Source organism: Motacilla alba, chromosome 20 (assembly GCF_015832195.1).
Source record: "Motacilla alba alba isolate MOTALB_02 chromosome 20, Motacilla_alba_V1.0_pri, whole genome shotgun sequence".
Taxonomy (NCBI): Eukaryota; Metazoa; Chordata; class Aves; order Passeriformes; family Motacillidae; genus Motacilla; species Motacilla alba.
In genome coordinates this window covers 8,601,938-8,621,998 of record NC_052035.1, presented here as the reverse complement: position 1 = coordinate 8,621,998, position 20,061 = coordinate 8,601,938, and the positions used below count along the sequence as shown (strand labels likewise).

The 20,061-nt window shown below is 42.9% G+C and overlaps 1 protein-coding gene across 7 annotated transcripts in view; it reads left to right on the top strand.

The window, feature by feature from the left end:
* Positions 1-20,061, top strand: part of ZBTB46 (zinc finger and BTB domain containing 46) — a 52,718-nt gene that overhangs the window by 10,474 nt on the left and 22,183 nt on the right. For all 7 annotated transcript variants that reach the window (XM_038158662.1, XM_038158663.1, XM_038158657.1 and 4 more), the window contains one exon: positions 5,108-6,077. In XM_038158662.1, coding sequence (XP_038014590.1) covers positions 5,141-6,077 — 937 coding nt within the window. In that variant the 5' untranslated portion in view covers positions 5,108-5,140. The remainder of the gene's footprint in view (positions 1-5,107; positions 6,078-20,061) is intronic.

The following is a 20,061-nucleotide window of genomic DNA, read 5'->3' as shown; positions in this document are numbered from 1 at the left end:
TTTTCAGCACAGGGCACATGGAGAGTAGGAATCCTGTGCATTTCTGTTGTCTTTAACTGGATAAAAGTGAAACTTGCATGCACCCTGTGTCTTGTTGTGCAAGGAAGCATTTGAAGCCCAGTCTCACCTTACAGAGCTCCTTTGCAGAGGAATCTTAAAAATGTTGGAATGTCTTGGGAGTGGAGACATGGACAGGACACAGGGGAAGCAGAGAAGTGGGGTGTGTTTGTTGGGTTTTTGTGTAATAAAGCATTGGAGTGAACTGGAGTTCTTCCTTAATCTGTTTTTACTTTTCTCTGAAGGGAGAAGGGGGAGGAAACAACACATTTTTGGTTAAATTCCAGTTGGCATGTTTTCTCTAGGGAGCAGCGTGGTGGAGGAGTGCACTAGCGAGCATTTTGGTGCTCTTTACCTTTGGTCCTTGGTTTTAAGTGTAGAAACATGCTGAGAAAATTGATACAGATGAAGTGCCATGTAGTTTAAATCTTCATTTCACTTACATTCTCAGAAAAGAAAAAGTAACCAAACAAACAAATCCTAACAACAGCAACCTCCCCCCCCCAAAAAAAAAAAAAAACCCACAAAAAAACCAAACCTCCAGGCCTTTTTTTTTCCCTGTTTTCTTTCTGAGGGAAGGAAGTTTATTTTTGTCCCCACAATTTCCCAGGGGACTGCTCTGTAGAGGATTTTGTGTGCAATTCATTTGTCATCTGTGACTTTTGGTCAAAATGTAAGTAATGTACTGAGATTTTGATGCAACAAATTTGTGCCCCCTAATTTTAGTGATGTTAAGGTTTTGGTTAGGAGACTCATTCCTGGGCTGAGAAATTTGCCAATAAATAAATATTTACTCTTCTTAAAACCTTTCCAATGGGAAGTGAAGTGTGATTTAGAATCCTACTGTGCCATCAGGTGCTATTTTCATGTTTAAATAACTGTATTGACAGTGCAAAATAAGCCACTTTCATAGGTTCACTCTAGCTAGGGTTAAAGATTGTATAAATTATTAATGCTTACTTCAAGACCAGGGTTTTCTGATATGAGAAGTAAAAGCAAGCCTGTGTCTTGACAGAAGTTTGCATGAAAGTGACTCTTAAATCTGCTCACTTTGTGTTCTTGTTGCTGTTAGGTACAATGGTTTGGTTTGGGACACTTTTTTTTAGTTCTTTTTGGAGAATAATAGACTTGAATTACTGTACTGCCTGTGAGCTGGCTTATGGAGAAAGCTTGATCTGCTATAATTTTATTTTGTGGAAAATCTTCAGATGAGCTTTCCTGGTTTGTTGGCTTCCTGGAAAGTTGTGGCCATGTGGCCTAAAGAATCCTGGTAGATGCTCAACTTTTAAAGCCTTCATGTACTAAAAAGACCTGAGATAAACCAAAAAATACATCGTTAATCTTTGAGGTCTGTTTCTAAGAAATCTCCAGTTTATTGCATCTTCTCTGTGCTTCTACAGAAATTTGAAAGGTACAGCTTTTCTGAAGAAATCTTTCCACAACATTTTTTAAGTGGAAAAAAATATCCTTACCAGGGAAAGGGGGGAAAAAAAAAAGAAAAACAAACCATCAACAAGCCACAAAACAGCATGTGAAATTGGAGCACAAGAATAGGGTTTTAAAGCTTCCTGAATTTTTAACTACTAGCAAATTGCCTTAAATTTAACTTGGATTAATTCCCTAGTGATCCTCGACATTAAACGGATGTTCTGGTTTGACATGGGTAGACAGAAAACTAATTAATTCCTCTGAATTTGAGGCGTATTTAATTTTCTCCCCTAAAGACCTCTTGTTTAAAAGGTACAATGCTGTGACAGATGTTGGATGTGGAGTGATGGGTGTGAGGGAGCAGACCTTGTGACAGAGGAAGATCAAGACATCTACAGTAATAATTCCTGATTTGGAAACTGTTCCATTTTATTGATTACTCTGACCATGGCAGTATCCACCTCACTGCTTGCTTGAAGGAGCTGTAATGTGCCCACCTCAGAGGTCAAAAGGAGTCTTGCAGAGATTTTTGTGTCCTTGTGTTTAGTAAAAATTCCCTGATATCTTTTCTCTGACCTTATGTTCTACTTCCTAAAGAGATGAGCAAGAGCTCCATCCATCCATCCATCCATCCATCCATCCATCCATCCATCCATCCATCCATCCATATCAATGCCTGAACCTCAAACTGCTCCAAAAGTAGCAAGAGACATACTTGAAATTCTGTATTTCTGCCACAGGCAGCTTAAAAAAGGACAAGACGTATCTGAAGTGGATTGTTATCAGTGGGGGGGGACCTGACCCAGTGAACTAAACTGAATAAATGTATGAGATAACAAGCAGAGAAATAAAATCTCAAGGAATTGATGCCATTTCCAGTTGAAGAAGGAAAAATGTTGTGCCATAAATTCACGAGAGCAAGTGGAGACATTGACAAATACTGTGATGCTAATCTGTAGGAAATTGAGGGAGAGAAAATTATCCTTGCAGGAGATTTCCTGCCCGTCCTCCCCACAGTTCCAGGGAGCTGGTGTCGTGGAATATGGATTTTAATATCCATGAAGGAGCAGTGAAAGGAAATGCCATATCCAGAACATTCTGACCCTTTCCTCACTGTGGGCTCTGAGGTTTTCTTACAGCTTCCCCTGAATTGTGTGGATATGGCAGCTGTTGGAGACACGACTGGTGATGGACACCTCCCTTTATCCTATGTGGCAATTCATATTTCCTAAGGGGACTAAGCTGACTCTTCAACTCCTAAAAGTAGATGCAGTAGTGGTTTCTGGAATAAAGACAAAACTGAACTGTCACTCTGCCTTAAGAGGTGGTTCTTTCCAACATGGAGATGTTGGGAAGTGCTGGCAGCCACCTCCAGAGCCTGGCTGAGAGAGATGCTGTGCTGGCTGGTGCCATCACAACCTTTTCAGGCCAAACACTTGAAAATTAATTTATTTTTCTTTCCATACTCCCCAACCCTGGTTCTTGGTTTGATTTTCATCTATTTATTTTGTTCATTTGAGACAGAGATGGTGTCTGTGTGAGGATTTGGTTTGAGGTCTCTGGGCAGATTTCTGTGGTAAATAGGTGTGTGCAGCTGCACTGGTATTGACCTCTTCCAGTTGAATTAAAAAAAAAAAAGAAAGAGATTGGCTTCTCTGTGCATTCTGTGCTTAATTCTGCAGAAAAGCTGCACGGTTTGAAGTGGATGAACGCAGTTCAGCCTGCTTGTGTTGCAGGAAGAAGGTTCTTCCTCTCTAGAGGGAAGCAAACATTTCTCAATGATCTGGGACCAGCTGGCATTGCAAATTAGGATTTTTGGGGCTGCAGAGAGGCAGCTCCATCCTTGCAGAACTGGAGGAGCTTGGAGCAGTCTTGCATAGCTTGAACTTGTGAATCATCAGGTGGCTCTCTAGGAGAAGGTCCCACCTCACGGATGCTCTGTGGGCTGGGAAGTGCCTTTCTAGCCCACAGTGACTCAACTCAGCTATTTTGCTCCTGCCAATGATAATAATAGCACGGGGTAGGGGAAGGGGGCAGGGTGCTTGTGGATCTGTGTTCCACAGCTCAGGAAACACACTTGAATGTGCCAAGGGAACTTCCTGAATCACGGCTGTGCTGCCCACTGCTGCGAGCCACTTGGAGCAGATGGGGCTGAGTTTGTGTGCGAGCTCTGTGGATGTCAGAAAGATGCTCCAGGCTGGAAGCATCCTCCTTATTGCCAGTGCTAACCCTGAACCGTGTGTGCTTTAAGGCTGTACAGCCTCAGAGGTTTTGTTTTTATCAGTAACAACCAGTAGCCTAAACCCAGGCTTCTGATGAGTGTGCCTGCACATAGTAACATTTGGAACTGGGTCCAATTTTACAGTTGTGTGTTGACATGTGGACCCTCATATCAATTCTGCAGTTGGGACTTTTTGTATTGGAACAAATTTTAAGCTTCTGAGAGAAAGGAGTAAGATGTTCTTCACCTTGGTGCTCTTAAATAGTTGGACCATTAAACCACTGTTCCATGGTAGGTAAATCTGGATAGTAGGTTCCAAAAAAAAGTGGTATAAGCTAGAGAAAATGGCAGAATTGAATGCCAAAGGATTTGTAAAGCTGTGGAATCAAAGGCAAATACGGAGTTGCAAAGATAGTAACTGGAAAAAATTCAGCCTGAAAATTCTCATACTGCTGATTACTGTCAAAATTTAGGACCTTTTTTCTGTTCAGAGGTAAGAGGAGGATAATGTGGAGATTAACTTAGAAGACACCTTGCTGCTGGCACCAGCTAACCTTTTATTTTGGATAATACTGCCAAATTTTATGAACGGTGATCAAATGCCTTGTGAATTTTTCTCAGCTTCATATTGGTCATAAGGATCCTTTCTTTAGGTGATCATGAGAAATTCTTTACTCAGTATCTGAGGGTGGCTGCAGAGCAAACTTGGAGATGTAAAGCAAGGAAATAACAGGTTTATTGCAAAGTATTGCTTGTAAGTAGTTCAGCTTCAAATAACATTAGTTTCATAGTTGTGATCTATTGCCAGTTTAGCTTGGGTGGGGACTTAAAACTTTTCTTGGATTTGCTTGTTGCTCTTGTGACTTTTAAACTATTTTTATAGCCCCTCCACGGGAGTATAGCAAGGGAGATGCTGGGTTCAATTGGCTCTTGCTGTTTGAGGATTTCAGCTCCTCTGTGTGCTACACATAACACTTGTTCCCTCGAGGAAAATGTGTTACAGTGTGCCCCTCAGCAGGCTGTGGGCATCTGAGCATGGTTTCAAGTGCAGTATCTCTTTTAAAACAAACTTCAACAAATTCACAGTAAAAACTGACAGCTGTTGTTCTCTGGTTACTTCAGATGGGTTTTTTTACAAGTTTGTAGTAATTTAAAGAAACATTTGCTCTGGGGTGTTATGAGCCACTGGGGGATTGGCTTCAAATCTAGTCCTTTTTAATGTAAATTATTTGATGTCTGGCCAAAGTAAGGTGCATTTTGTAATGAATGTGGAGGCATTGCAGGCAGTAGCTGCATTTGTGGCACTTCCCAGATGAACCTGTCGCTTCTTTCGCTACAACCCGGGGTTTGTCTCAGCCTTGTCTCGGATTTCGTAATCCTATCATTTCCTTCCCCCTGCAGGACTTGTGGAAGAGGAAACATAAAGATCTCCAAATGAATAACCGAAAGGAAGATATGGAAATTGCTTCCCACTACCGTCACCTGCTGCGGGAGCTGAACGAGCAGCGGCAGCACGGCATCCTCTGCGACGTCTGCATCATCGTGGAGGGCAAGATCTTCAAGGCTCACAAAAACGTCCTCCTGGGGAGCAGCCGCTACTTCAAAACCCTCTACTGCCAGGTCCAGAAAACCTCTGACCAGGCCACGGTCACCCACCTGGACATCGTCACCGCCCAGGGCTTTAAGGCAATCATTGACTTCATGTACTCGGCGCACCTGGCGCTGACCAGCAGGAACGTCATCGAGGTGATGTCGGCTGCCAGCTACCTGCAGATGACAGACATCGTGCAGGCCTGTCACAACTTCATCAAAGCGGCTCTGGACATAAGCATCAAGTCCGATGCCTCGGAGGACCTGGTCGATTATGAGCTGGGAGCCCCTTCCAGCAGCAGCACGGACGCTCTGATTTCGGCAGTCGTGGCTGGCAGGAGTATATCGCCGTGGCTGGCTCGCAGAACGAGCCCAGCAAACTCCTCTGGGGACTCAGCCATTGCCAGCTGCCACGAGGGAGGGAGTAGTTATGGGAAAGAGGATCAAGAACCAAAACCGGACAGCCACGAAGACATTTCGTCCCAGTCCCTCTGGGCTAGTGACATGGGCTATGGGTCTTTGCGGATCAAAGAGGAGCAGGTGTCGCCCTCCCATTACGGAGGGGGTGAGCTGCACTCTGCCAAGGATAGTGCAATACAGAGTGGGTTCTCAGAGCAAGGAGTGGGGGATGGCTGGCAGCCCACGGGCCGCAGGAAGAACAGGAAAAACAAAGAAACTGTGAGACATATTACGCAGCAAGTGGAGGATGACAGCAGGGCAAATTCTCCTGTGCTGCCCCTTTTACCTGCCTCAGGATGGCCGTACAGCAGTCGAGACCCAGGTAAGTCATTCTTCCAGTTTTTGGGGATGAAACTGAAAACGTTGAGTTAATTAGATCTGTGTATGGGATGATCTTACCAGCCTCTGAAATAGGAGCTTGCCAGAAATACAAAAATGTAGAACCTTGTGTTGCCAGCAATTCAGAAGCACCAAGCACTGTGTGGTTCAGTCAGGAGCCCCAGTGGAGGCTGGTTCTCCTGCAAAAGTGTTGGTTTTGTTTTGGCTTTGAATGACATAAATCACCCCAAAACCACCACTAAGTGTTGGAATTGACGAGAGGAAAGGTTAAAAGAATTTATTTTAGCAGGTGTGGACATTGATGTCAAGGTTGAAGAATTTTCCTTTCGCTGTGTATTGATGATGTAATTACACCACACGCACGGGTGTAATTTAGTCTTACCGATAGCATCTTCAGAATTTCCTGATATTCAGGTGTCACTTTCTCTTGGGTAAGAAAACCACCATAGCTTCTTGCTGGTAATGGCAGGATAAGTGTTTAGTAACTCTCAAGAACAACATGTTTTTCTGAGGCATCACTATGGCTTCAAGTGTATTTTGATGTGTGACTGCTTGTGGTCTGAGATGAGTGGCTGCGTTTAAAGTGTGTAGCCAGCAAGAAAATTGTTTTCTTGACTTCCTTTGAATCTTCAGTAGTTATTTTTTGTCTCAAGATAACTGGCCCGTTTGATTCATTAATCTGTGGCAATAGATAGATTCAGGAATGATTCTGGACAAGGAGTTTGATGGATTTTTCTAAAGACTTCAGGGAGTGTGTTAGTAAACTCTCTCAAGCTGACTTCAAAAACTTCGTCTGTGCTGTGAGTTAGCCTCTGTTTCATTGCATACCAGAATCCAAGTCAGCCAGGAGAAGGGTGTGTGAGATTATAGACTTTTATGTTGCCAAATTTGGATTAAAAAAACAATACAAAGAGTACTGAAAGTCTTAAAAGTCTTTATGGGCTGAAAAAGGAGGTTGAAGTTGCTCACATACTAGAGTTTAAATGTGGTTTTCATTGAACAGAAATGCAAATGTCTTGAGATTTATTATGTTTTATGGTTATCTACTGCAGCAAGATAATTGCATGTAATTATTCTAATTAGCTGATGATAAAATCTAAACAACGTCAGTTAGAAGAAAAATGCGAGATAATTTAAGGCAACAGTGATTTATGAAGAATCTCAGTTTTTGCAATGCATGCTTTTTATCCTTGTTTTGAGTGAAGACTCAGCCTGGATTGCTTGGTCTCTGTTCTCATCCCATAAAAACAGCTCCATCACTCGTGCTGTGTGCGGGATGTGGGCTTGGACAGGTACCTGGAGTGAGCCAGACGTGTTGGAGTGGCTGCAGCTCTGATCCTCTTGGAAAGCTGGCTGTGGACTGAGTGTCTTTATGGAAAATAGTGCCCAACAGAAGAGATTGTGTTACTGGAAGCTGAATGAAACTTAGATTATTTAATTCCTCATTGTTAAGGAATTAAATTGCAGTGGCTGCTCGCAGATGAGAGGAAGATGGCTCGGGGGGTTGACTCAGCACAGTGCTGAGTCAGCATGTCAGCAGGCACATCAAATTATTTGTTCCAAATCTTGCCTTAAATGCAGTTTCCAATAAAGGAGGTGGTTTCAGTGGTGGGAAAAGGGCAACTGGATGGTGGTGCTTGGGGAAAGAGTTTCAATATTCCAGTAGTGCTGGTAAAAGAAAAGAAAAAAATGAGAGCAAGACTTCTTGCTGTCCAAAATGAACAGGTTTGGGGGCTGCCTGTGCTGGCAGTGACAACTGGCAGAGAGCAGTGTGGCCGTGAGGAACAAGGTGGGGGTGTGGAGGCTGAGCTGCTCCTGGGCTCCCCAGATTGGCCATCTGGAGAGGTGAATGCAGGTGAAATTCTCATTTCTGCCCTGCTGGACAGGGAGGTTCCTCTGCATTGAGGAGCCTGAAACTGTGGAATGGGTGCGTGTGGGCTCAGCAGCAGGGATTGTCTCTGCAAGCCCTGCCTGTGTTGTAGGGCAAGTTGTGGTGTCTCTGGGGATTTTTTCAGTATGATTTCAAAGGATTTGAGATCCATACATGTTCACTTTTGGTTCAACCTTGGACACCTTGTCCACGGGCAGCTTCTCATGTGGTAAACCTGTGGTTTTGGGAAATCAAATGGGCGCTCAGGTAAAGCTGCTGCTCTTTCACTGAAAAGTAAAAGCAACCCTGCTACCCCAAAAACATCACTGTCTGGGGCCCTGCAAGCAGTAGGGTCTTCTGCTCTTGCATGGCTATTCCCCATATCCAGCAGATGGGAGATTTTTTCCAGCAAACTTCATATCCTGGGTTACAGGGTAGTGCTTAGGCTGGACTTTGGTACCCAGATTCTCCCCTCTCCTGTTAGAATTCAGCAGTGCTGTAGGGGTGTTGCAGACTTGACTCCTAAGTGTGAAGAATAATTGATTTTCTTGTGTGCAAATGGGTAATGACACAGTGCAGTCACTTGTAACAAGCATTTGGGCTGCGCTTAAATTTCAGCTTGAAGTTGTCTTTGATTTAGTCATGTCAGGTTTCATTTTTTAAAACAGACTTCATCGTCCGGGGCTCTCTTTTTCCTCATTTATTTAGAAGTATCCCTATCAGCAATGTACACAGCTAAGGTGGAAAGCTACTCACTCACTGAGGAAATGGGTGTTGAATGCTCTTTTAGAAGTAACTGAGAGGAAAGAAAGTTACCTAGAACTCTCTGTTCTTTAAGGCTTGTCCACTTTCCTGATCCTATCAGTTATTTTATGATGCTGCTTGCTAAGACTGAAAGTTCTTGCTGGGCTCACTGGGGTGGTTTACAAATGCCTCTCTACTGCTGGGCTAACACAGACATTGCATTCTGGAAATGCAAAAGCTGATTAAGGAGAATACTCTTCAAAGCTCAGTCTTCTTCCTGAAATTGTGTGAGGTACTCTTTTGGTCTTGGTTCCAAACGGCACTGCATTTCAGCAGCATTTTGGAAGGGGAAACTTGCAAGTAACCATTGCATCCCCCTTTAAATTCAGCGATTATTTGGGGTAGGATAAAAAATATACTTCCTACTCCTCATTATATATAGGATTATTTAATTCCTGTTATATTACAAAGAAGCTCATTGCAGTCACTGAAACTTTGCTTTAGAAGCAACTCAGCTCATTCACACTCAGCAGTGGTGCTGCTCTCAGTGGGAAAAACATTCTTATCAGTACAAGCAGGTGTATTAAAGTGTCCCAAATATTTAAGTAGACTATTTAAATACAAATCAATGACATCTCAAAAAAAGACACAGATTTTATTTGAATTGAAAGGGTAAGAAAACTCTTTGTGAATCCATTGATTTCCCATATGCTGGTGGGGTGCTGTTGAGAGTTTTGGAATCTGACAACACTGGAGATTAAAATAAAAAGGAGTGTCTGAGGTAATCTTATTAATGGTAATCTACCATAATGGAAATAGCAAGAGGTTGTTAATGTCTGCCATGAAGATTGTCTTTTTCATCCAAGAAAGAATGATCAAATGGGATTTGCAGAAGAATGCAAATGGAAAACTGAGGTGCAGGATTGGGACTGTGGTTCAGCTCTCAGTTTCTCAGGGTGGTGTCAGTCAAGCACAAAGCTTGATGAGCACCATCTTTTCATGCTAGTCTCTATTTATTAATTTGGACTGTCTGTTTAGCATCAAACACATTCGATTTTGTCTTTCTCATCCTGTTTGGGTTGTTCAGGATGTCAGTCTGTCATTCCTTGTAGGAAACATTCATATGTGTGTTTTCCTCATCAAGACACATTAACTTGAAGCAGCAGTTCTCCAAAGTAAACTGAAGGATGGGCTTTTATAAATAATAACTTTCTTCATAATTGAGCCAAGAAGAATTTCTTCCATGGACTTGCCAAAAGAACAGGTCTGCCTTTTATTTTATGCCTTTTTCTTAAATTTTATAGGTTTTCTAAAGAAACATGTTTTTTAGTCTTTGTTAGTTTTTGTATCAAAGATGCTTATGAAATTTTAGAACATCTTTATTTGCCTTGGGTTCCTGTTCCTTTAACCTTGCTGGATAAAATTCTTTCAGGATTACACATCCTGAGTGAGTGGACTACAGGATCAGGTGGTGTTTGGAAAAGAAAAGAGAATGGATATCTTCACTGTTAAGCCAGCAAAGTGTTGCTGGTTTTGCCTCTTCATGTAATGGAAAACTGTCACTTGAAGGGTGTCTTCTGAAGAATTTATTGACAGCTTTATTAATGTGTTAGTTCAAGCATGGTAGTTATGATTCAGGAATTTATTTCCAAGGAAATACTCCCACACTTCTTCTGAATGTTTGCACCCAAAAGCTGCAAGTGAATTTTTGTGTGCCAATTGACTGTGAAATGAAGCTAATTATTTTAAAAACAGAGCAGCCCTTTCTAAAGGTGCCACAGTTTGGGAACTCTTTTCTTTCCTTTAATACATGTATTGGAATTGCTGTGTTCTGTTCAGAAGAGCTTCAGGATTTGAGTAAGCCCAGGCTGGTGATGTCAAAGGGAAGGACAAGCAGGACTTTGCTGTATCCTTCTGACTTTGCAGAGCTCACAGTTCTTTTAACGTTTTCCGCATCAAAATCTTTAATTATGCACAAGTTTCCTCCCTCCTGGTGAGGAGCTGTTGAAGTTGCTGGTTTTCCAATGCCACACGTGTGGCTGCTGCAGGAGCTCTGCTCCCCAGGAAGCCTGGAGACATCTGGTGTCCTCAACATTCCCCATCCCTTTTTCTGTCTTGGTTTCCAGAGAGCAAATTATGATTACAGGAGCTGTTGGGGAGCACAGATGCTGAGCAGTTGGATCACATAGGGAGCTTACATTGCAAAAGGCTTCAGAGGCAGGCAAGGAAGAGCTCATTCCAGATGAACTCAATGAAGTTTCTGCAGGTGAGGTCTCTGGACCTGAGTGCAGGCAGGTGGATGTGTGGATTGCCTTATTACAGGATGATTTTATTCTTGAAACAAAGTTGTTTTTTCTCAGCAAACTACTGGGCTTCCTGCGACTCTGTCCCTTTGTCATTGCAAATCTTCAGATCTTCCCTTGATTCATGTTTGCAAGTCATTATTAAATAAGTAATTCCCCTGGAAATTCCCCTGTTCCCGTTGTGGTATTTGCCAAGAACATTGGTCCAACTAGAGGAATCCAGATTTTGCAAAATGAGAAAGGAGCAGAAAGATGAGTGTGGTGTTGGTACTCAAGTTTCAGGTGTTTAAGGAACTCCTAAAGATTTTTGTTTTGTTCTACAAGACAAAAATGAATGTATTGAAGGAGGTGCTAAGAGAAGCGGGCAGTGAATTGAAATAATCCAGCCAGAAAAGTCACTGGGACAGACTGCAGTCACTCTTCCTTTAATTGGATTTTGCTCTGAAGAGAGGGAGTCTCCAGTCCACCTGCCATGGTCTGAGTCCTGCTTGCAATGGGAAAACTTCAGGTGTTTAATGGTTTGTTACAGCCATGACTGAGAGGTGGGCTGGCTAAAATTTCAGTTGTCAGATGAATGTCTGATGTCCTAAAAACCAACACAGGCTCAAATTTAGATAATTTCTTACTTCTAGTTTGTTACTTAGACCTTTTTTATGCCTCATTTTGGAAGGATCACTTTTTAAGCAGGATAGATGTTATGGATTACAACAGCCTATTGGAAAGGTGTTGGAGTATTTTTGAGGATAGGTAATAGTAAACTACAAATTGCCTGCCACTTGGAAAATTAAGTTAATTACTGCATTTTCCCACCTTCTTTTACAGCCATGACATTGCAGTTACGGTGCAAGGTGTTAAAATCTTTGCTACAACTGAGGGGGTTTTGCAGGGGAGATATTTTGGTGGCCTGGTGCCCAGTGATGCAGCCAGGCATGGAGGGGTTACAGCTCTCTGCTCTTATGCCACCCCCTGAATTCTTTCTTAGCCCAAAATCGGCTTAGCCTGCATTCCTTGGGCTTAGGAGCTGCCCAGGTTTCTGGACCCTCTCTGGAACTCTGGGTGTGCCTGAAGCTGCGTGGAGGTGGCTGAGAGTTGCCTCAAAATGCAAAACCAAAGGAAAAAACAAACCTTGACCCCCAACCCCGCTGATCTGTGTCCATATTGAGGATTTTGCAGAGGGTGCTCAGTGAATAATTCAGGTTCTCTGTATCACCACGGCTGCAGGCTCATGGAGCTATTAGGACACAATCTTTGCAGGAGTAACTTTGGAGTTTCTGTTATTGAAGGGTTAGGTCAGGTTATTTTCAAGTTTGGAAACTAAAATCATTGCTTTAAACCCAGACACACTTACTCCCTGGCTACACCCTGGCTTTAAAATGGTTCCACCCTAAACCAGCTTTAGCTCAATGCTCAGTGTCTGTTTCCTTTCCCCACCCTGCATTCCATTTTCCCCAGGCTCCCAAGCCCTCCTCCTCCTCTTCCTCCTCCCCGTGGTAGCAGTTCTGATTCTGTTAATCTGCTTGAACTCCAGAGATCAGAGGCATTTCCCCTCTCTCGAGTGCCCTTCTCATTATTTTATTTGTTCTTGTGCTCTTCTTTAGGGAGATCTCAACTTCTCAAAAACCTTTTGCCCCTTTTTTGGTTGTTTACTTTGAAATTACAAGTGAGAAATCAAGAAGCTTTTAGTATTTTAACATAAATTCGGTTCCTACCTTGCAATCAGCCCTGTTCAAGACTTTAATTTCCTTATTTACAGTGCTGCTTCTGCATTAAAATGTAGTAGGAATTAATTCTTAAGATGCAGTGCCTGGGAATCAAACCCAAGCTTTTCTGTACTGGTCTCTGATTAATTTTTTATTATCTTTTTTTCTTTTTTTTTCCGAGGCGCTTGTTTTTCAAAAGGTAAATATTTGTTCTGAGGGTTTTCAGAGTTTATAACTCAGCATTCTGTCATATCACGAGTGCTAATATTCATATTTAATGTGGTACTTGAATGTTTTATTTCTGTCCCTTCGTGTTTGTGTCTGCCTCTGTCCTGAGGAGCAGCAGGGAATAGTGTCACTCCTTTTATTGCCTGAATTAAGAGACTTGGAAAAGGAGGTTAAGCTTGCAGTACTGTTAAAGTGATAGTCTGAAGTTACAACTCTCTGCATATCTTGGAGAAACAAGAGTGGCTTAAGGCATTTCTGCACTGCCCAGTCATTCCTGCTCCTGCAAGGATACTGTAGCATCCCACTTCAGAATAGTTTCTAAAACAATTAACTCACCCAGTTGAACCATTTCTCTCTTTTTTGGATTTGTTCTGTTCTGTCTTTTTTAGGAAGATCAGCAGTTGGCCAGTTTGCTCTGTAGCCCAAGAACAGTTGAGTTGAGGTCACTGACAGGAGGTGGGGGAGCAGCAACAAGCAGCAGGGTTTGGGCCAGGAGCTCCTTTTGCTGACCACAGGAAGGTGTCTGCAGAACTTGATTCAATGGTAGAAAAACAAATATTACGGGAAAGAGGTGAAAATTGATTTTTTTTTTCCAGGTACCTGGAGGAGTAGAGGGAATTTTCCAGTTATTTACACTGATTACTGTTTTGAGGAGGACAAAGATGGGGATACACTTGTGCTTGGAACATGCTGCAGGAATAGCAACATAAAACCAGGTCATATTTGTGTAGAACAAGGCTGGTTTATTTTAGCAGTAGTGTTCTAGAGCTGGTGAGGAGAAGGTTTCTGTTGGTAAAACACAGAGAGTGAACATCCTATGGCTGTAGGCTGGAAAATGATATTGAAGCCTCAGCTGGCATGGGCTCCTCCTGAGCCTTCCAGAAACAGGAGCAGCATTGGAAATTGGCACTTTGCTGCAGTACAGTGTTTTTCAGAACTCAAATCCCGGCAGTCCCAGGTCACCCTGCTTTGGTTGTGGTGGAGAAGCTGTAGTAGGGCTCAAACCTGAAAGAAGAGGGTTGGGAAAGCACAGCCTGAAGGAGACCGAGTTTTTGATTCCATAAGGATTCACTTAAGATATCTTCCAGCCTTCAACATAAAGAGAGTTTTTAATGATCGTATGAGTTGTGGTTAAATATCTATGTTTGCTTGATTGTTTCCTGCTCGAGGAAATTGGAGCTGATTCTGAATGCTGTGCACATTTATTGCATCCACATGTCTGCTGTTATGGTTGTAAAATAGTGCAAATCAAGCCCAATATAGCTCATGGCATCACTTCCCCATGTAAATATTGCAGTGGGTGAGAATGCTGGGTTTGCTTAACAAATAGTGAGTTGTGAAACACTTTTGGAAGATTTCTGTTAGAAAGGAGGAGGGAACTGAAATACAAACTTCAAGGATATTTTTAGCAGCTGGTAGAAGATTGTCATTTTTCTGCCAGCCTGTGTGCTGTTTTTTTTTTTTTTTAATTCCCAATCAAAAACCACACTATGAAATGAAAGCTATTTTTTTCTTTTTTTCTTTTTTCCCTAAGAGTTTAAAAATTAATTGCCTTTTGTACAGAAGGAGATCAAGCCAAACCTTCCTAAACTTACACAAGAAACATCATCCCTGGAATTCTAGATAAAATCAACTGTCAGGCAGATACTTGACCCAGATAGGTTGAAGAACCTCAGAAAATTAAGTCTTTTATTTCACCTAAGTTTTTTTGGGTCACATTTTGTCAGTGTACCTGAAACAAAAGCTGAGTTTAAGTGGCTTCCACATTCCTTTGGTACTGAATTGCACCCCCACGCTCTCCTGCAGTTGTTCCTGTGAAAATCTCTGTGTGACCATGTAGAGAACAGATAGGGGAACTGATCTGCATTTAAATATAACTTTTTTTTTTAATAAATCAATTTATTTTTAACATATCAGTTCCTGTCTCAAGTTCAGTCACAGCTATACGTGTGGTCTTGGTGCCACTGAGGCAGTAGCAGGGGAGGGTGCAGGAATTTGGCATGGGAGAAGTTGCTGATGCTGGGACCTCTTCCCTTTCTGCTTGTAAACAGAAAAAAAAAATATTCTTTTCCATCACACTAAAAATTATCCAGCTGTGTGCAGGAGATCCAAAACATCTGCCCCAGGAAGTGTAATGCCCACATCCATCACAGGCTGCTTCCAGGCCTGATGCTGTTGACTTTGTTCATTAAGAGCTCGTGTGGTGGGATGTTGGATGGCACCAGGCTGGGAGGGATGATTGGCTGGAAGGCAGCGGTGCCAGGCGCAGCAGGAATTCCACCAAGTGTGAAGTCCTGCATGTGGCACAGGATAACCCCGTGCTGCAGTCTGGGTTGGCAGCCAAGGAGAGAAAAGCAGCTTTGCAGAAAATGTCTCCTGGTGAGTAAGGAGCTGAAGAGGAGCCTGTGTGCCCTCCCAGCCAGGGAAGGCTGGCTGCCTGCCTTAGGAACAGCATTTGGAGTACAGGATCCACTCTGGGGATCTCCAGGCCAAGAAAGACTTGGACAAGCTTGAGCAAGAGCAGCTGAGGCCATCAGGATGATGTGTGTGAGGGGAGGCTGAGACAGCGAGAAGTGAGTGGATTATCCAGGGCCAGACCCTTCTCAGATGTGGGTTGAGAAAGGATGAGAGGTCTTGGATGAGTTACAGGAAGGGAGATTCTCACAGGGTGAAAGGAGGAGATTCTTCACAAAGTGGTCAAAACGTGGAGGAAGGACCTGGGGAAGTTGTACTCTGTCTTCCCTGCTGATAGTCACAACTGGGCTGTACAAGCCACTGGAATCTTACTCTAAAATAGCTCTGAAGTCACTTTCAACCTAATTTATTCTGCAGTTGTTGAAGATGACTCCAGGTGACAGAGCAGTGATGCTGCCCTAGGTGAGGATGATTTCTCACTCCCCTGTCTGATGGTGACACTGCTTCAGATAAGGTCCAGCTGCTCCTCTCTCCAGACTGGATTTTCCTGGGTTCTTGCCCTGCTGGCAGCAGGACTCCTGTCCCCAGAGGTGTCTGCCCTTCAGTTCACCTTTCCACCTCATTCTGCCAAATTGGGTCCTGCAGGTGGGGTGAGCTACAGAAAAGGCTCAGGAGCTTTTTGTGGCAGGTGGCTTGAATTGCCATTGCCTTTGGAGGCTGTGGGACTGTTACCTGGTTTTTACTCCAGGTGCTGAGGGGTGAGACCTCCAGCTGAGGAAGGTGTGCTGGAGGGATGGCCCATGAACCACCCCTGCATTGCAGTGCAGCTTGGGAGGGCTCCTCAAAGATTCCTGAAATTTGCCAGGCAGGTGGAGAAACGCACAGGAGCTGCTTTAAAGCTCTGTGAATGGTAGGTGAGGTGCTGTTACCCTCCTTTGAAGGACTCCTGTGCCTGTGGCTGGCTCCCCCTCACTGCTGGGAGTCACCTCTGTCACACAACCCCGGAGACTGGGGCCACCGAGGGAGGAGCATCCCTGCTTTGTGCTCTGCCCCTCTGAACGGGGCTGTGAGGAGATGACAGATTTCTGATACCCTCTTACCCAAGACTGTCATGAAAAGAGCAATATTGAGAGAGAGAGGCCTTGCAAAACGTTGCCTTTAGTTCTTGGGGATAAAGCTCGTTTCTGCTTTGAGTTTTCCAGCAGCAGATGCAACCCTGTATGGCTTTTATTCACTCCTTTCTCCCTTCTCATGGGTTTAGTTCTCCAGCTCCTGATTTCTAGGTGTTCAACTGTCTACATGAGAGAGCAGGAATAAAAGATGAAAAGGGGAAAAAAATAACAAACCAAAAAAAAAAAAAAAAAAAAAGAAAAAAAAAGAACTATGAAAGAGAATAATAGCATTGGGAGTCTGGGAAACCCCACTGGGGGTTTACTGAGAAGGTTAAAACTCAGTACAAACAAGAAATAAGTGGTGTGAAAGAAGCAGATGCTGAGGAGGTATTTTGGTAACAGCTGAGTTTAAGCTATAATGAGAAAAATTACAAAAGCAGGGAGAGGAAATACAAGAGAAAAAAATGGTTTGTGTATTAAAGTAATTAATTAAGGTAGTAAATGGAGTCTTTAAAATGGAGCCTTTCCTTGCTGTTTCTGGGATGGCTTGTGTGTTTTATTCAGTTGTTGGACAAGGTTTAATGCTTTTTACTGTCAGCATCTTCCTAGATCTTTGAAAATAAATTATCACATTAACATTTGGATTCTTTTCGTACATTGCTTTACTTTGATTTGTGCCATAGCCCTTTCCAAAGCCCTGCCAGATGTCTGTAGTGCTTGATTTTTTGTAACTAGTGCAACTTGCTTTTCCCATTCCTGGGTTTGTGACAGGAGCTCGGTTTATAGGACTTCCAGAGCTCACACAGTAGCCACCCTGGGTGTGTTGGGAATATTTTACTGCTCCTGTTGTCCTGGTGTGAGGTTTATTCCTCTTCATGGATCTCTTAAAGCCTGCCTGGTCTGTGTGGCTGGGAATGAAGTGTGTTTTGAGCTCAGTTGGGATGGGTGACCTCTATGAGAAGGTGCTTGCAGTCTTGTATCCCTGTTAGGTGATGCTTCATGTGTAGGTAAGAACTTTGCTGTTGTTTTCAGAATTGTATGGAAGTACTGTCACCAAAATTGTCAAAGAACAGGCTCTGTGTTTTATTTGACAATAAAAGCTAACAATGATATATTCACCCAAGTCAACAAATTTAAGAAAGCTTTGCTAAAGCTTCTGTGTTTTGGAAAGTAGGCTGGTGTAATAGAATAACTGCAAAATAATGATTTGCTAAAGAGACTAATGAGCTCAGTTTTCGAGCAGCATTAATCCCGTGTTTAGCTCGGGATTTCCTGCGTGTGGAGCCCTGCAGTCACAGGGCTGTCCCAGCAGGGTGAAAAACGAGCTCTGGAGGGCTGGGATGGAGCTCCGGGCCCGTGGCAGTGAGTAATTGCAGAATAGGAGCTCATTGACTAAAGCCTGGTTTACACGGGGCTGAGGCACTGTAGTAAACAGTTTGGATTACTGGGAAGTGACGGATGCTTTCGATTCATATAATTCTTTGGCTAAATCTTGTTAAAAGGAGCTGCATTCTAGAGAAAAGAGAAGTGGTTTTGGAGGCGCTGTGGAGAGGAACTTGGTGCATTTTTTTGGGTTTTGGTGTGCTGAGAGTATTTTAGTACTTATGTGACTAAGTGGATATTTATTTTGCCATAATGTGTGTTTGATTAGATTACATCAGCTATAAATACTGGAAGCTCTGAAGCATCTATTTCGCTGTCTGTCTCTAATCTTGGCTTTTGAGGAACATTTAATGTCTTGTTGTGGTTACAATTAATCTGCGTGTGTTTTAGCAATTAGTGTTTATGTGCAGCGGGCAGCAGCCAATTCTGGCAACTGTCAATCAGCAGCTGTAGCAGGCTCTGAAAAGGAGTGCAGGAAGCACAAGGTGATTCCCTGCCTGCCTGGTTATTTGGGAATGCAGTTTTGTGGGCAAACACCCTTTGTGGCCTGAGTTATGTGCTGTGATTCCCCATGTAGGCAGTGGGACAGTGGTGTTATTGTGGCTTTGATGTGATGAAGCTCTGTTACTTTACCAGTTTAATGGGCTAAAGTTTCATTTGCTTCCTTCACCACCTTTTGTAACAGCTGCTGGTTTTTACTGTCTTGTAATTTTCCTTTATGTAGGCATGCTGGTTTGTTTTTAAAAAAGCTTCATTATCATCTAGAAAAGTGGATATCCTGTGAGCCACTAACGGAGGGATGACAAAATACGTAAAAATTCAAAGCATTCGAATTCTTCTGCTTGGCTAAGATTTAATAAAACTGATAATATGAAATTATACAAGCAAAACACAGATGGAAGAGGTAAAATGGTTTGTTTTAAGCAGAGAGCATCTCTGGTAGTTCACATTTATGAACTTCCTACTGTGTTTGTAGCCCCCAGCCTTGGGCATTCCCTGCCTCTCCGGGGTGTGGGAGCACTCTCCCTATGATTGCTTTTTCCTTATTGTTTGCTTTGAGGCCGTTTGTTTTTTAAAGGAGCAACTTTAGCAGTAGGGTGTACTGGCAGAACAGTGCAGCTTAGTAAAACCAATCTGAACATGTTCTGGAATCTGATATGCCCTGAGCTGGGACTTGGAAATTTGCTGGCTGCTCCTGGCTCCACAGGCTGGGCACCTTGAGCGAGTCCCCACGTCTTTCTCTGGCAGCCACCACCTGTGAAATGGAGATAAAAATAATGATCTTCCTTCAGCTGTTTTCCAGGTTACAGGAGGTGGGCATGGTACCAGTGTCCTCATTAGCATTTTTTAATAAGGCTCTGCAGATTAATGCCTTGCCCTGGTTTGAAGTTGTGGAAACCAAGGGCTGGTTTGTCCCACTCTGCCTCCTCCCTTCTCCTGAGTGAGTTTATTGCAGTGCTGTGTGTGGACATCACCTGAATTCCTTGCCCTGAAGAGTGCAAAGTGAATTTATGGAAGCAGCAGGTATTCCTTTTGTAAGTGTCCTACCACTGGTTTGAGCTCTAATAGTTCCCTCTTGCATTAAATAGATTAAAATCTGTTTTAAACCAGGAGGCAATAAAATATTCAGGATCTGCAAAACAGCTTCTTTCTCCATCTGATAGCTCACTATCTGTGCCTTCTCTTTGGATATGGATGTTTTCCCCTCTCCCTGAAAGGAGAAATGCCACAAAGGCATAAGTTTGTTGGGAAGCTCCAGCTCCGTTTGCCAGGTGCTCAGCTGGGCTTTGAGTGTGTCAGCTGTGTTTGCTGCTGCAGATTGTGGAGTAGGTAATTGCAATTTGTTTTATGCACTTTTAAATGGGCTAACAGCCCTTTTTGTGTGTAATTTTTGTTGTTTCATGTGAAGAATAGAGAGGAGTCTGAGAGTAATTTTCCTTTACACAAAAATACATAAATTATTTAAGCTGATAAGAGAAAAGTTCAAACAAAAGAGTATCTTCAATTAGACCTCCCCAAAAATAAACTGTGTTTTTGCAGGAAGGAGTTTACTTTATCGTAGCTTTTTTGGTTTTGTTTGAGTTCAGTAATTGATATATTTGTTACTAATGCGTTATATTTTTATACAGTTTCTTTATAGTTACATGTTGTAAAGTGGCTGATCAGCTTGGGGTTTTTTAACTGTAACATTTCTGTATAAAACCCTCCCTGT